Source organism: Lissotriton helveticus, chromosome 2_1, assembly GCF_964261635.1.
Source record: "Lissotriton helveticus chromosome 2_1, aLisHel1.1, whole genome shotgun sequence".
Classification (NCBI taxonomy): Eukaryota; Metazoa; Chordata; class Amphibia; order Caudata; family Salamandridae; genus Lissotriton; species Lissotriton helveticus.
Genome location: NC_136059.1, coordinates 309,329,846 through 309,345,973, shown reverse-complemented (window position 1 = coordinate 309,345,973; position 16,128 = coordinate 309,329,846). Strand labels below are relative to the sequence as shown.

The 16,128-nt window shown below is 43.9% G+C and overlaps 1 protein-coding gene across 2 annotated transcripts in view; it reads right to left on the bottom strand.

Moving 5' to 3' along the window:
* Positions 1-16,128, bottom strand: part of SEC11C (SEC11 homolog C, signal peptidase complex subunit) — a 195,138-nt gene that overhangs the window by 46,984 nt on the left and 132,026 nt on the right. For both annotated transcript variants that reach the window (XM_078674897.1, XM_078674896.1), the window contains one exon: positions 15,918-16,027. In XM_078674897.1, coding sequence (XP_078531023.1) covers positions 15,918-16,027 — 110 coding nt within the window. The remainder of the gene's footprint in view (positions 1-15,917; positions 16,028-16,128) is intronic.

Sequence of the window (16,128 nt, the reverse complement as noted above, 5' to 3'; positions counted from 1 at the left end):
TACAGCAGCAACCAAAGTGTGCAATGCAAAATCACTGTTGTGCGCACTACATTGTGCACATACCATAGGGTCCTAGTAAATCTACATTAGTGTCCTTTGTCAACATGTTCCTGGAATTACCAGTCTAGTTGGCAGGCTCTACTGCGAGCTGCACTGTTGGCACTTAATCTAACAATCATGGTCATTTATTCTGTAACAGATTAATGGATTTGTTAAATATATCTGGGAGAGATCATCATCTGTGGCATAGCCATGTCAAAACATGGGCCTAGTCATTAAATCTTGCCATCAATGACTGTTCTTGGAAGTTTTCCAAAAATGCTGAATTAATTCTTCATTTTAACTATTTGGAATGGGCTTCTCCTTCCGACATTATAATCTCTTAAATTAGCAAAATGCTGAATAATGGCAATGAGTAATATGTAATATTCCCTCCCATTTTTTGTTTTTCATCTGTGCTTGTTTTATGTTTAGTGCATTTCTTCCTTGGTCACCCATCAAATAATGGTCTAGGCCATACAAAGAATCTGGCCTGTGCACACGCTGAGGCTCTGGACTTGAGATGCACTTCGTCAACAGAGGCCAAAAAATGGTAGAAACAGTATGGGCTGCTTCTGTTCCCTAGTAGAGAGGGTCTGGCCTGATTGTTCAGATTTTCTATTTGAGAACGCAAAGGGCTGGTTTTCATAGGGCTGGTTTTCAAATGGCTGGTTTTCAAATGGCTGGTCTCTGTTTCAGGTAAAAGTCGGAGGCAAAAAGAAGGACTGGAACACACATCTGTGTTAGACTGCAGTTAAGGGGCCAGAGGACAGACAGTGGCTATCGGACTCCACCTATGGTGGTTGAGGTGGTTTCCTATTGGTGTCCTTGGGTCGGTCCTATTATATAGTTCTGCAAACTGGGCCATGTACAACCCTTTCCACACGTGACTCTCAGAGTACATGCCAAGCAGTCCAAGTTTTCTCAGCTAGTTGGGGTGGGGGCACGAGCTCAGAACTTATGAACTCAGAAAAATCAACCAAGAACTCAATATCCAGCCCAGTCTTTTTGTAAAATAAAGTACTTTTAATCCAAAAGCAGAACTAAATTCTGGACAGGCGGCTCGAATATGATTTCATCCCTTTAATTTCTCACAACAGCCATAACAAAAAAAAAATACAAGCTCACCAACACAATGTAACGTTACAAACATGTGACCAATCCAACCAATAATATGAGGGATAAGGTATCCACTGTGGTACAGTGTAAGGATATTGCAAGTCACCAAGGAGTTCCCTAACTATATAGAAGAGCAAGACCGAAAGCGGAGTTCCTTCGTAAGGTTATGGAACTCTGAGGTGACTTGCAGTATTCTCATCATGTACGCCAAGGGGTACTTCATCCCATATAACACATGGTTACACCATCACCTTTTCCACAAACCCCTTAAACCTTAGGTCACAGCTCTTTCTTATGAAAGAGCAAGCATGTTAGCAAACATGAAGAATAAAAATAAAACCTCCAGTGCAAAATTAAACAAACGAAAAAGCTGTTCGATAGTTTTTGGAAAAAGATATAAACTGCTCAAAAGTGTAGCAACATGCAAAAATGCTCTAACATTCTCCATAGAAGGAATGCAAAAAATAAACATTCTCTCTGCTTGGCATTGTAAGCTATTAAAATAAAGCAGAAGTACCGTATTTTCCGGCGTATAAGACGACCCGGCGTATAAGACGACCCCCTACTTTGCTAGATAAAATGTAGGTTTCGTGCTATACTCGCCCTATAAGACTACCCCCACTTCCAGCGCAGTCCAACGCAGTCCTGCATAGCCATTTTGAGAATTTATTTTATTTTATCTCGTACTTTGTATGCTTTTGTAACCTGCACACTTATCACTTTTTTCTCCAGGAATGTACCGATTGCTACCTCATGTATTTTGGTTGCTCACTATTGTCACTTTTGATCCATGTAACTTAACGTTTGCTTTTGTAATTTGTTCATTTGTAATTGTTCCTCTTGTATCAATACTGTTCCTACTGTAAAGCGCTCTGACACCTTCGGGTAAAGTCCGCGCTATGTAAAAAACGCATGAAAACATACCGTCAAATTTGGCACCCGGCGTATAAGACGACCCCCGACTTTCCAGAACATTTTAAGGGGTTAGAAAGTCGTCTTATACGCCGGAAAATACGGGTAAGAGAAGCAGCTGCTTTAATTATGGTCCATGACTAACCTGCCTTTCACCTCAGCTGCTGACTCTGCCAGCAGACACTGTGCTGTCAAAACTCAACTGTAATACCTTATAACAGTTGAGTTCTAACGTCTTTTCTTTATAATCGGCAACTTGGTGCGTCACAAATAGCCGATAATAAAGAAATGAGTAACTCCTGTTTAAACAGGGATTTCAGAATCCCATATATTATATTATCCATAACAGTATCTAACGTGGCAACCTCCTACGTTAGTACTCGTTCTTTGCTGCTCACGGCAGCTGCAGCTAAGTGTTTTTCACACCCCATTACTGTTTTGATAAAAAAAAAATAGTTTTGAACGTTGCGGATGGTTGATTTAAGGTGTACTGATGGTTTCCCTCCCCACCGCAAACTCCAGTAACTGAGTTTCAGAGTCAGCCTTTGGGAAAAGCTGTTAGTGTGATGCAAAGTCCCGTCAGAAGCGGGACGGCGAGGGATTTGCTCTATCTCCCACCTGCCACGGCATTGCGCACTATCAGCAACTGCGATATGGGGAAGAGAGAATAACTGTTTTATTGTTGCACTCCAACCCGTAAAAGAGTTTTGAGATTGGGCACCCTTTCGCCCCTCAGGAGAAAATCAGGGGATCCAGGGAAATCTTAACCCCTTCGCTGCTTCTCGGCCGTCGCAAGCACTACCTCCGTAGTGCTGAGCACTTCCGTTGGCTGACGCGGCCCCGCCCACTTAATTAAACCTCCGCACAGCGGTGGAATTTGTGCCGCGGTTATGGATTTTGGGGGCTCTGAGCCAAATGCATTTTGGGGGGCCCAGTTCGGAACAGCTTTGAATTTATGATCCAGGTTCAGCTCTTTCATCCCCTCATTGGCCTGGTCACTGACAGTGCACAGGCACACTGGTTCAAATTCTAAATGTGTTTATATCTAATATTCAGGGATACTGACGTGTTTTCTATATTGTAACAGCAGCAGCTCACTAATATTACTGCAAATAATCTCTGTGAGACCCTACCATTTCTAATATGAGAGGTCCTGTTTTGATCTAAAAAACATTTTTTATGGATATTGCATGAACAAAAATAAAAAATGTATCTGCAAAATGTGTGTAATTGACTTTCACACATCACCCACAATAAAAATAAATGAAAGGAAAATGCTATTTAAAATAATCTGTTTAGGACTTTTTCAAGGACATCAGTGCAAGACTCTCTGTAGATCAGGGCTGGCTCTATCAGGGGGGTCCTAAAATGTAAATGTAAATGTTTTTGTACTTGTATAGCGCACAGCTACCCGCAGTGGGTTTCCCGGCGCTTGTACGAATACCGCAAGGGAACCCTTCCTGGCTTTCCCTGTGAAGTGTCCACTCCTGGGCACCCCCATGGTGCAGACCAGGCATCCCTCGCGTTGTGGGGGCCGTTGTGGAGACTAAGCAAGCTATTGCCCAGAGTTGCAGCGTGGGACCCATGATCAGAATAGGCACTGAGGCGAGAATATCCGGTCAGGGGAATTAATGAGCCCGAGACCCGCCGAGGCGGGAATCGAACCCTGGTCCCTGGCCAGAGCTCTACATCGAGGTCTGCCTGCTCTAACCATTGAGCCACACTTCTCCACTGGTAAGGATCACATGAGACCCCAAGAAGGGTATGGGTAGGTCCTTGTGATCGTGTCAGGACAAGCTTCTCAATATTGCTGGTCCAATCACAAAGAATATAGAATTGGCAGAAGATGCCAAGTGGATGAAGAATCGATTGACCCATTGATTCTCTCAGGATGGAGAGGTTTAGCTTTACCTTTAAGGAAACGCCAACTGCTCCCTTTTCAGTGAACGGGGTGGGACGATGAGGGGGTCCTTCAAACAGTCCAAAGGCTCCACATAGAGTTTTGGGGTACTATTTTCCTTCTCTTTTTCAGAGGCGGTTATCATGCAAATGGCCCTGGAGATTCAAAATCTAGCAGGCAAAGGGGCTATAGACTGATCATTCGAGCAATGTATTCGTAGTAAAGAAGAAGGACAAGGGGGTGGTTCCAATGATCAACAATTGGTTGATTTATCTCCACTTCAAGAAAGAGGGCATCCATCTTTCGAAAGGCCTCATCAGACAGGTGGAATGGTTAGTCAGGCTGGATTTGAAAGATGTGTAACTGGCCATTCCAATCTTACCACCCCACCTGAGGTTTCTGTGGTGTCTCTTTAAGTGCCAAATCAGAGAGCTAAGTGTCCTCCCCTTCCGTTTGTCATCTGTCTCTTGGTATTTTTCGAAGCTCCTGAAACCAGTGGTATCTTGGTTGCGGTCATGGGGCTGCAGGTTGGTAATCTGCCCAGACAACATGATCCTCATTGCTTAGGTCAAGACTATTCTCCTAAAACAATCAGCTTTTGGAATACTTGGGCTTCATTATCAACAACTCCAAATGTATCTGGTACCAAAGCACAGGATAGATTACCTCAGCTTCACCATTGCTGCGCAAGCAGCGACCCGGGAGGTACCCCTGGTCATGGTCAACACAATCAAGGAGGAGTTGATGACCTTGACATTGTCAGATCGAATCTCCCTGCACATGCTGGTGATGATAGTACGGCTGTTATCATCCTCGATAAAAGCTTTATTCTCCAGTCACTGCAGTACAGGGCACTACAGCAACTGAAAAGCTCTCATCTTCAAAGGGGAGTATCTTATTCAGAGAAGATAATATTGATGGAGGAGGCCAGAACCGAGATGATCTAGTGGCTGAACCACATGGAAGTGTTGGCTGGCCAAGGAATTTTTAGATCAACACATGAGATTGTGATAAAATCGGATACAAGCCGCAGGGGTTGGGGAGGCAGATGTGGAGATACCTCCACAAAGGGACGTTGGTCCCAGGAAGAGATCAAACTCCATAGCAACAGCTTCAAACTCCAGGCAAGTCCTTCATGATCCGCAGCCTAACTAAGAACAAGGTGAAGTGTTGCACTTTGTTGAAAATTGACAACATCTCAGATGTACAGTGCTCAACAAGATAGAAGGTACGAGAGCCTAGACTCCGGCAGAGAAAGCCAAACACTACTGCCTGAAGGATATTTGAGTGTCAGCAATTCACTTTCCTGGCAGTCCCAACACAGAGACAGACTGGAACTCACGCTTCTTGAAGGATTCCATCGACTGGATGCTACATCCACAGATATTTCTTCTTCTATGCCAGAGATGGGTCTACCCTGTCAGGGATCTGTATGCATTGAGACTGAATGTGCAGGTATCTCAGTTATTCAGTTGGAGTCCGGATTCCCAACCTGCAGAGGTGGATGCATTCCTTCAGTATTGGAGCGAGGGGTTGAATTACGCCTTTCCCCATTTTATCAGGATTACCACGGTGGTGATCCAGACTAGTAGTGAGAGAATGGAGATGATCCTGGTGATGCCGCTCTGGAGATTTCAAGCTTGGTTAACACTTCTCTTCGAGATGTTGAGCGACTGTCCTGTGGTCATTCCAACATTTAAGAGAATCTTACAGGGACAGGGAGGAGAAATCCACCCTATGATCAAGGATGACCTGCTGACCCTAATGGCATGAAGAATCTCAGGCAACCATCGAATATGCCAGGCCTTTCGGGACCTCTTAAGATGCAAGCTTGGGCCTTTGGGACTCATTCAAGATACAAATTAGCATGGTCTGACTGGAGCAGTTGCTGTGTGGAATAAAAGTTGGATTCATTTTCAGGCAGAGGTAGTTATAGCATATCCGCCATAAATTGCTTTGGATAGGGCCTCTCAGCTAAAAACACACTTCCAATCACAGATAAGCCAGTCAGGGCACATTCTTTAATATGTAAACTGATGAAAGGTACCAGGCTGTCAAATCCCCCAAAACCTAAATATACCTAGACATGGGATATAAAGTGCGCCGCTTTTTATGAGCTGGCCAGACAATGCCGATCTTTCCAGGAAGCAGCTCTTTGCCAAACGGAGCATGTTGCAGGCCTTATATCAAGCAAAAGACATCTGTGCTTTGGCTCTTCAAGTAGGTTGTTTACTACAGAAGGAGTAGTGTGTACTATTCCCAATCATCATAAAAACAAACATGCGGGCAGTTCTGTACCCCGCATTTCCGGATTCACACAAACTATGTGTGGTGTGCTAGTTGCAAGAGTATGAGAGTGTGTCTCATGAATTGCGACCCATGGGGGTAAAACTGTTAATTGTCATTACAAAATCATCGCATCAAGCGGTCTCTTCATCCACTATAGCTAGATGGGTGATCCAAGAGGCAGGCACTGACATTTCGATGTTTGGTGCTCACTAGTCCAGGGGAGCAATGTTGACTAAGGCCTACATCTTAGGTGTTAGATTGGAAGATATTTTACAAATGCAGACTGGTTTTCTGATTACATGTTTAAGACATTTTACTTCAAGCCAGTCTCTCAATTGCCTTTAATGGTTGTTAGCTTTGAACTAGCATAATTGAGCCTCTGGTCCCGACTTAGAATGAAATCTTTTCTAGCTAACAGGAGGAACATTTCAATTCTATTACAGACATGATGTTGAATATTATCCCACCCTTTTCTTTGCAGGGCCCCACCCGTGGTAGAATGAGGAACATGATCTTGTTTAGCTTAAGTATTATTCTGGCTTATCAGTCTCTTAAATTTGAGTTCAAACTGTTATATTTAAAATTATGAGTATTGTCTACAAGACGCTCCTACATGCGGAAGGTAAGCTAATCTGTCTGTTTTTTCTGCTAACAGGTTAATAAAAATCCAGAGGAAGAGATTCTGACACTACCATTCACACAAAGAAAGAAGACTAATGGTGCACAATGCCACGTTCTATACTGCTATGGAAGACATTGTTGGTTGGATTGGACCCATGCTTGTGGCTCTACATTCTTTTCATGGGAGTTGGTGTTTTTTTTTTTATGGCTGCTGCGAGAAAAGGTAAAGAGAGTAAAGCATAATCTAAGTCTCTGTTTCCCTAATAGAATTACATTTTCCTTCTAGTTAACTAGGAAACTTTTACTTTCCACAATCTATTTTCCAAAGGCAGGTTGTTACTCCCAACATGATTCTTCCCCCACTTGGACATTACGCTCATCCGCTAACCAATGTTCAGTTTCCGCCTGGATTACCTTATTGGTTTATTTATTATTGTTTATTTCGAAGCTTGTAGAGTGCGCAGCTACCTCCAGCGGAGGTGTCCCGGCGCTAAATGCAGAAATCAGAAGGTGGAAGCAGAATACCGAGAGTTATAGTTCCCCAGAAGTCTTTTTTGCGAAGTCATGAATTAAGCTCAGGTGCAGATAATGTTCCTCACAGGTTAAAAAGGTGCAATTAATTACTTTTATCTTGCCCCCCTGGTGATGTTCCGGTTAGAATGACAGTCTAGTATTTCTGCAAGAGGCATTTGCTACAGTTTCTCTGTCTCAACCACAGGTGGAAACCCACTGTACTTGCTTGTTGTTTCTCTTGCAAACCCCTCCTAGGCAGAAGCCGGTGGACCCTAGGCAAGGCACCTGCAACCTTTTTTCTGGGCCTATGCCTACAAACCTGTCCTAGAAGCTGTGACTCTTGGAGGAATCTCCAGGTATGTGCTTATGGAATTTGCAGCCTTCCGCGGCTGATTGCACTCCCACCACGGCTGATTGCACTCCCTCAACAGTGTTGTGGCATTCCACGTCATTATAGGGGCGGTAAGTAGACCTCACTCCACAGTTTTTGTCGCAGACAGAACTCTTGCAACTACTCAAGTACCACCATCCATGTGCCCCTTGACAGCCCCTGCGCTCCACATTCAGCTCTGCCCCCGCGGGAAAGCTTCTAGACCAGACTAGAGTGGAACCCCAACCACTGGGAATTTTTTGAAAAATGAAAAGCTGCTTATCTAGGTAGATTTCACATACGCTAGGACAAGAAATTAAGATTGTGCCAATCAATCTGCCATTTTGAGCACCATGCTCATACGGAGTTCAAAGTGTGGTATACTGTGCTCTCGATGTAACCACACATTTTCTGATCTCTAGCTTCACTTCTCCTATCACTTTAACACCATCTTAAATTCCCTGACCATCTAAATATCTTTCGTCGCCTTCTACCTTTTGTCCTTGTCATTTTTTAATCCTCTAGTAAATATGCTCTCCCCGCTATGACATCTGGCAAGCCTTCTATTCCCAAAAATACTTAACCCTCATCCTTCCCTTTAAATCTCTCATGCACTCTGTGCTTGTTCACTCGGCACCCAACCACCACCCGCTCATTGATAAGGACTCACGGATAAGGTCTATATACTAAAAGGACCGGCAATAACATCAAGTGATGGAGGGTTAGGTTTGAGAACAAAAGAATGATCCAGTAGTGAAGGTGTGAAAAGCTAGTAGATGATAAAAGAGCGAAGGAAGAATCGAGGAATCAAATACTGAAGAAAGGAGAGAGGGCAGAGTGAGGATAAGCATTGAGTAAGTGCCAATAGAGACAGAGTATTCCTTTGTGCTTGATGTCTTCATTCTTTATCACTTCTTGTGAGTTAAGCACTAATGGGCACATGCATCAAGGTAGGATTTTGCGAGTCCTTAAATGTGATTATTGGGGAATAGCAATTAAGGACTCGCAAAAGCCTATGCATGTAGGAATCGCTATAAAAATAGCGATTCCTATACATTACTTAACTGCAACTCGCAAATTGCGAGTCGCAATTAAGTAATGGCTTCCCATTCATTCCAATGGGCCTACAGGTCCATTGGAATGAATGGGAAATTGCTTGCGCAACTTGCAAGTACCAATTGGTATTCGCAAAATACACATGCAATTTCAAGGGTACAAGTGTGTCAAAAGGACACCCTGTTGCCCCCCTGAAATTGTACTGTGCACCCATGTTCCGCACACACATGCCCCAGGGGCGATTTTTGCGAATTGCACCGTTTACGATCGCAAAAAGCTTTGATGCATGTGCTCCTAAGTCTGCTAATGGACATTTTATCACTTTTTACTGCAGTGGCAGAATCCAGCTGTTATGAGGACTGAGATATAATCCCCGAAGTTAGCTATCCCTTTTCTGTCTGTCCAGTGTCTTCTTCAGTGGCAGAAGGAAAAAGGCATTTGCAAAGTTGATAGGTCTGGTGCTGGCCGCCAGCCTTCTGACTTTGTCAATTCTTGTTTTGTTATGCAAACTCTTTATGCAGAACTTTATTTTTGGGAAGGCTGTCTGGCCTTCATAAATTTAAAAAAAATGTCTAAAAGTACAAATGTGTTTTGTCTTAAAAAAAACACACGTTGCTATAGCAGACCCAGGAACGCAAGGGAACTACTTTGTGTCTAGAAGTACTCTTTGTGAAAGTACAGAATGCTACCACTCGCAGTGAAGTTGGCCAAAGGTTTAAGTGGTGTGACCCGTAGCCCCAAGCTGTATGCTCTAGTGGGCAGAAATAATGTGAATGTACAAACAATGTCAGTAAAGTCTTATGGTCTTGGCCAACGCCAAATCTCAAACAAACATTGGAAAAGCCATTGAGTCCATTATTGGCTTCTGAGCTAATGACTTTGCCAACATTTCTTTTTCTTTGGATGTTCCTTTATAAGATATATACGAAAACGATCCCAAAGTTGACACCCAGAGCTGTGCATGCATGTAGATGCCTATTCTTTAACAAGTTTTGTTCAACTTTACTAAAAGAAATTCAGATGGGACTACTCAAAGTGCTTACAATCAAATCAATATGTGTATGTACCACGGCAGGGTGTTTTCTGTGTGCACATGAAATTTTGTGTACGACTATATGCCAGGTTTTATGGCATATGTTCTTGATCGCTGGAAGGTATGTTTGGGTGTATATGGGCATTTGTATGCATGCCTCTTAGTCAGTATGCGTTTGTACCCGTATGCATGTCGATTTGTGTATATTTATGCATACTTGTGTTTTGTTTGTTGTGCGTGTCAGAGTGTGTGGTTGCGAGCTTGTTCAAATAAAAAATAAAATGTAAAGTTTGCAAAACAGCTCTGGTGGTTAATGCACTTGCTGTAGAAGACGGCAGGTTGCATGATTGTATCTGAATAAGACTACTTAGTGTATGATTGTGTTGTGCATTAGAGACCAATAGGTTGTGTGCATTAGAGACACATTTATATACAGTTAGTGAGAGAAAGAGAAAAGACGCAAAAAGGTAAAGATAAAGTCAGACAACTAAAGAGGAATTAGGAGAGAGGGAAAGAGTAAGATTGAATGAAATGATAGCCGGAGAAAGGAAAATTGATTGAAAGAGGAAACTAGGAGGACAGAGAAAGAAGAAAGTGAAGAGATATGCAGACAGCAAATGCATGTGTGTGACAGTGGGAGACAGATAAAGGTACAGAGCAAGAGAAAAAGTGTAAGAGACAGAAAATGGAGAGAGGGAAAGGAGACCTTGAGAGATGAAACTTATGAGTCTGAAGAGAAAATTATAGCGAATGCATGTGTGAGACAGAGACATAAAGAAAAAGGAAGCAAAAGAAGAAATAGTGGGTCACTTTTCATATGACTCCTTTAACTGAGTTACTTGCAGAGGTACAGCCACAAGCCCTGAAGGAATCGGGAATCTTGAGAGGTAAACCTACTTCCCGCAAACTTTAATCTAAGCATTCCTTGCTAAGTCTACACCATAGTGATACCCACTGAGGGTTATAACTACATTTGATGTGAAAGGACTTGCAACTTTTATCTGTCTTCTAGGAAAGTCTTTGCACAGTGTTTCACTCTATTCCACTCTTACATTTTTTTATTCATGTCTGTGCATGTTTTATCCAGTGACTTCATCCATGGCTTTGAAGAAGAAGGTGTTTCATAGGACACGTTGCAGCGAAATACTCATGCACAAAAAGTTATCTGCAAAAGTCTATGATACATTAAGACAAAGCTAACAGAGGTATAATATAAAGAGGTGAGAGACATCGGGGACTGGCAACTAGAAAATAAAGATTGTAAACTCCGAAGATAATGTTGGCTTCAGTCAGCGAGCAAGCTTTGTGTGTCAGTGATTGCGTGACTAAGTGAGCACGCTTGTGCTTGGGGGTAAGGATATGAGAAGTATAAAAAGGTAGAGAGTAACCCTTATACCAAAGGGAACTGGGTAAGTAACAACAATAAAACAAAATTGTTCCCTTTGTGAGATGAAGCTTGCCCTATGGAGTACCACACAAGGTTCCCTCCACTGCACTTCACATTTCTAAATAAAAACTACTGGAGGAAAATCTCATTCATACTCAAAATGTTCCGCCGTACTTTCAAGCATCCAGAGACGCGACCATTCAAGATACAAGATAATACTTTGGGAGAATTGAATAATCCCAGTGTTAAAGAAGAGTTGTCCTATAACGCTTCCCATCACAAAGTGATGACTTGCGACCTATTGAGGAGAACACCCAATACTATTTGACCGGCGATCGAATCATAAGAGGAACGTAACAGGAGGGATCACGGCCTTTGTAATTTTATGAAATATGAGATCGTAAAGTACTCATACTTTGCCTCGTAAATCCTGAAATAAGGAGAGGTGAAAAGTAGATTATAAAAACTCACCTTCCCAGATTGAATGACGGGGATTTGAACAGCATTACTACAGATTACTGTGTTTTTAACATTGTCCTGAGGAAGGTGGTGCATAAAAAAAGCAAGATCCACCGAAACGCGTCAACATATTTCTGGTTTTGGCATCAAATGTTTACATAAAATATGTTTTGTTAAGCAACTCGGGGTTTTAATTGTCTAAATAAAATTTTTATGAATCAAAGAATATAGGTTTGTAATATTGTATGATTTGATTATAATACACAAATTACGGATTCATTGTTTTAATATTATAGGAGAAGATTGATACCTGGTTTTAATAAAAGCAGAATCGCAATGTGAACAACATTGTCAGGGTTAATCATTGATATAAAGAGTGATTTTGTGGTTCTACTTTCTGAAGGAGGATATGAGAAGTACCTACATGAGTGAGAGTATTTGTTTGACCAAATAAGTGAGTGAATGTGACGGAGTGTGACATGTGTGAGAAGTTGGCCTGATATATAATGTTCACTATTCTAGTGAGCACTTTGTATCAGTCCAAACAACCCTTATTGATGATTGGTTGTAAGTCAACCTTATAGACCAGCTATCCTAGTAGCATGGATACGAGCAGTCTAAGGCTAAGACTCTAGAGGGCGTGTTAAGCCAGCTGTTTTACCATCACATTACCCCTTGAACACCAAGTGAAAGGACACCACACAAGTTGTTATGAAAATAAACTGATATTTATTTATAACAAGACTACCCTGAACTCTTTATGAGACAGGGAGCTAACCACACAACACAACTCTTATAAAAAATACTTCAAGTTGCACAATTTACACAAATGCCCGAGGGGCACGAAAAACCATATACTATGAAAGTGGAATGCGAATTACTAGCAGGTAAGTAACTATTCTCAGAGGCTTTGGGATCGCTAGGACTGGACTACTGAACCTTTAGATTACTAGCAGGAGGCCTAGGGAACTCGGGTGCAGAGTGTGCACTCTCACGTGGGATGCGGGACAAAGTCTATGGAAGCTAGAATTTACAAAGTCACTGTTCTCGGGCGAACCCGACTAGCTGGGACGAAAACGGGAGTGGATCCGAACACTTAGAGTGTTGGACTATGCTGGAGCACCGGAGTACTCAGTTTACCTAGCCCAGGGGCTGCGGCTGCATAGGGTTCAAGTTGCGTCGGAAACCCTCGTTGGCGGACCAGGAGCCTGAAGAAGAAGTTGCTGGCAGGCGGCCAGTGAAGAAAAGTTCGAAGAGATCCAAGCCTGGATCAGGGAAGAAGAAGACCTGAAAGCAGAGGGGACCAAGTTCTGAATCACTAGCCAGTGATTAAGTGGGCACCAGGATGGCACCGGGCGAAGTCACCGCAGTCAGGTGAGTGGGCGCTGCTGGGCTCTGCAGTCTCTCGGACCAGGAGGCGTTGTCGGCGACCAGGATGGAGGTGCGAGCTGTCCCACGAAGGTTCTTGCTGTCGACGTCGCTGGACCCAGGATTGGGGCAACAAGTCTTGGCAAATGCAAGGCCCACGCGGTGGACCTAAAATGGCGTCTTGAGTGGACCAGGAGGGTCCAGGGTGCTCCTCTGTTGGAGGGGAGCAAGGGCTAGTCTGGAGCAACCAGACCAGCAGTAGTTGTCGTCGGGGAGCGTCGTGAGAGGGCCACTAGCCAACGGGCAAGCGACCTGGACAACACGGTTGGCAGCAAAGAGCAGAAGGGCCCCACGCAGATCTCGTGGATGCAGGGGGGCTGAACTTCGGTGCTGGAGCTGCTCAGGGTCGGGGCTTCTCTTACCCCAAAGCACTCAGTCGAGGGTCACTCGGGAGTCGTGCTGGACAAGCGTCGTGCAGTTCTGAAGATGGCCGGTCCCTCGAGGTCTCGTCGCACCCACGGATCACAGCTGGGCTGATGATGTGGGTTGAGGTCGGAGGTGCCAGGGAAGCCGGTTCTCGTCGTGCTGGAGCAGTCTTGATCCGAAGGAGAGACTGGCAACAAACCGCGATGCTTGGTTGGTGCCTGCTGCTGCAGGGTGACTATTCCTTAGTCACAAGGGAGAAATCTTGAGAAGAGTCTTGAGTTCCTTCTTGTAGAAAGTTGGTTCAGGATTCAAAGATGATCTGATTTGGAAGGGGGCCAGTTCCTACCTTTATCCTGCAAAAAGGGGCTGGCACGCGACTAAGTCCTGCCCTATGGGTGGGACTAGGAGGGGGGTGGTTACACCCCTCTCCTTTGGCGGGCTTTCCCCAGGCCAGGGGCTGGAGTGCCCCTGGAACTGGTTCCAGCCGGCCTATGCACAGTGAGCACCGGGGTGCCACTTGCAGTCACCTTCCTCTAAAGCCCTGCCTACCTAGAATACACAAAATCCTGTCTGGGACGGTGCTGGCACCGCCCCTGGCAGGAAACCCTTTGTCCTTGCCTCCTGGGCTGGGAGGACTCCCAGCAGCAGGAGGGCAGACTTGTGTCTCGGTGGCAGCATCCATTTTGTGGAGCTAAGGCTCTGTCTAACTTTAACCGGGGTTACAGGTTACATACATGTCGTGTCCCTCTAGAAGGGTGGAATGCTAACCCCGTCGCCAGAATTGGCGAGGGGTTAGTATTCCAATTCGTATGACACCTTACTCGACATGTTTTGATAAAGCGATACCAGAGTTGGCATATAACCGCGAGGATTATAATGCACTTAAGAGTATATGGTATGCGATATCATGGAAACGGCTAAGGGATGGATCCCGAAAGCCGCAGACAGGCTCAGCTCATGCCAGAGCACTATCTCACACGATTCCAAGCACTCTGCCTTCAGGATTGTTAAGGCCTGCCATAGGAGTGACTGATAGGAGATCTGTGTGTCCATTTTTAGGGTTAGATATAGGTATACTATATCTAAAGCAAAGGGTGATTACACCACCTTGCCCCAGCTGTCGTGCAGCCAGTTGTGTCAGATCTGGATGGCCAGCCAGGGGTGGCATAATACATGCTGCAGCCCCTGGTAGGCCCTAGTTACACCTATGCCCTGGGTACCTAAGGTACACTGTACAGGGACTGATAAGGTGACTCAGTATCCAATTAGATATGTACCTAGGGTACATGGAATCCATTTTACAGAGAGAGCAGTAGGCCTGGGGTCCTGAATAGCAGGGCCCCAGGTCAACTAAGTCAGAAAACCAGCAAAACACCAGGCAAAAAGTTGGGGGCAACCATAGTCAGGGATCTACCTTCCTACAACATGTACCTTAATGAGCGCACGAATGAGTGTGCAACTGAATATGTGAGACCGCATGAATAAGCAAAAGAGTATGCGAGTACATAAATGCGCGATGTCGGAGCTGGTGTTTTCCCTTTCCCATGTACTGAATGTCTATGGTTTCAAATGGATTAAATTTTTGATGGAATTAGATTTGTTGAAAAGTCAATCCTTGACAAAAAGTCCAAAAAAGGTGTACTACATAAACCCTTGTGCGATTCCCTTTGGCAGGACGTTCCAGGCTTAGGTCGAGATGGCACAATCTCCAGTTCTGTTTTTGTGAATGCGGGGTCCATGTGAGTCCAGCTGATGGATGTGTCTTGAGGGGTGGTGGAAGTGTATGCAGCTATGGTGGTAGGCATGGCCTTTGTTGTTAAAGTAAGTGAAAGTAAGTGTAAGCATGCGTGTGTGCCTGCATGCGTGCATGTGTATTGAGTGCACTTGTGTATGGGAAGCTAGTGAAGCTCTCTGAGGTGTGGAGAGATGAGGGTGCAGCGAGGTAGGTTGAGGACAAGTCTTGCTGAGGGTTTTGGATGGTTTGGAGCCTGTTCTGGAGTCTTTGGTGATTCCCGCGTACAGTCTGTTGCCTGCTGGCTATAAGAGCCTATTTGACTATTTTTTTGTATTCTCAGGTAACCACTTGAAGATTGTTATGGTAATGGGAGTTGCACTTGCAAATGGGATTTTCTAAAAAATTGTACCAGTACTGTGAAAATCCTATTCAGGAACTCAGGGATTTGTAGGAGTTCATGGAACTGTAAATACTGGCAAAATCACCCACAAACATGTATCTTAACACACACTTATCAATTACTAGCAGATAATATAATTTCTCATCCTGGAAACATACTCTAATTTGATCGTCACCATACAGGAGCAAACTTCTAACAATGGTCTGCAAATCTAACCCCAAATAATGATAAAATACATGTTATGATGTCCTGAACACAAACTAAGGAGAACGTAAAGAAAATGGACATACCTCAGAACAACAACAATGGGACTTTCACTTCCTGTAACCACAATCAGTCCTTTCCATATCATAAGGGCAGATGATACAATCATTGCAAAATTTAGTACTTGGTAGTACAACTGCAAAAGTAAACATAGAACCAAACATTAAAATACCACTGGAATGGATCAAAAGAGAAACAAACACACAATGAAATCAGAAACTAAAAACATCTACAAGA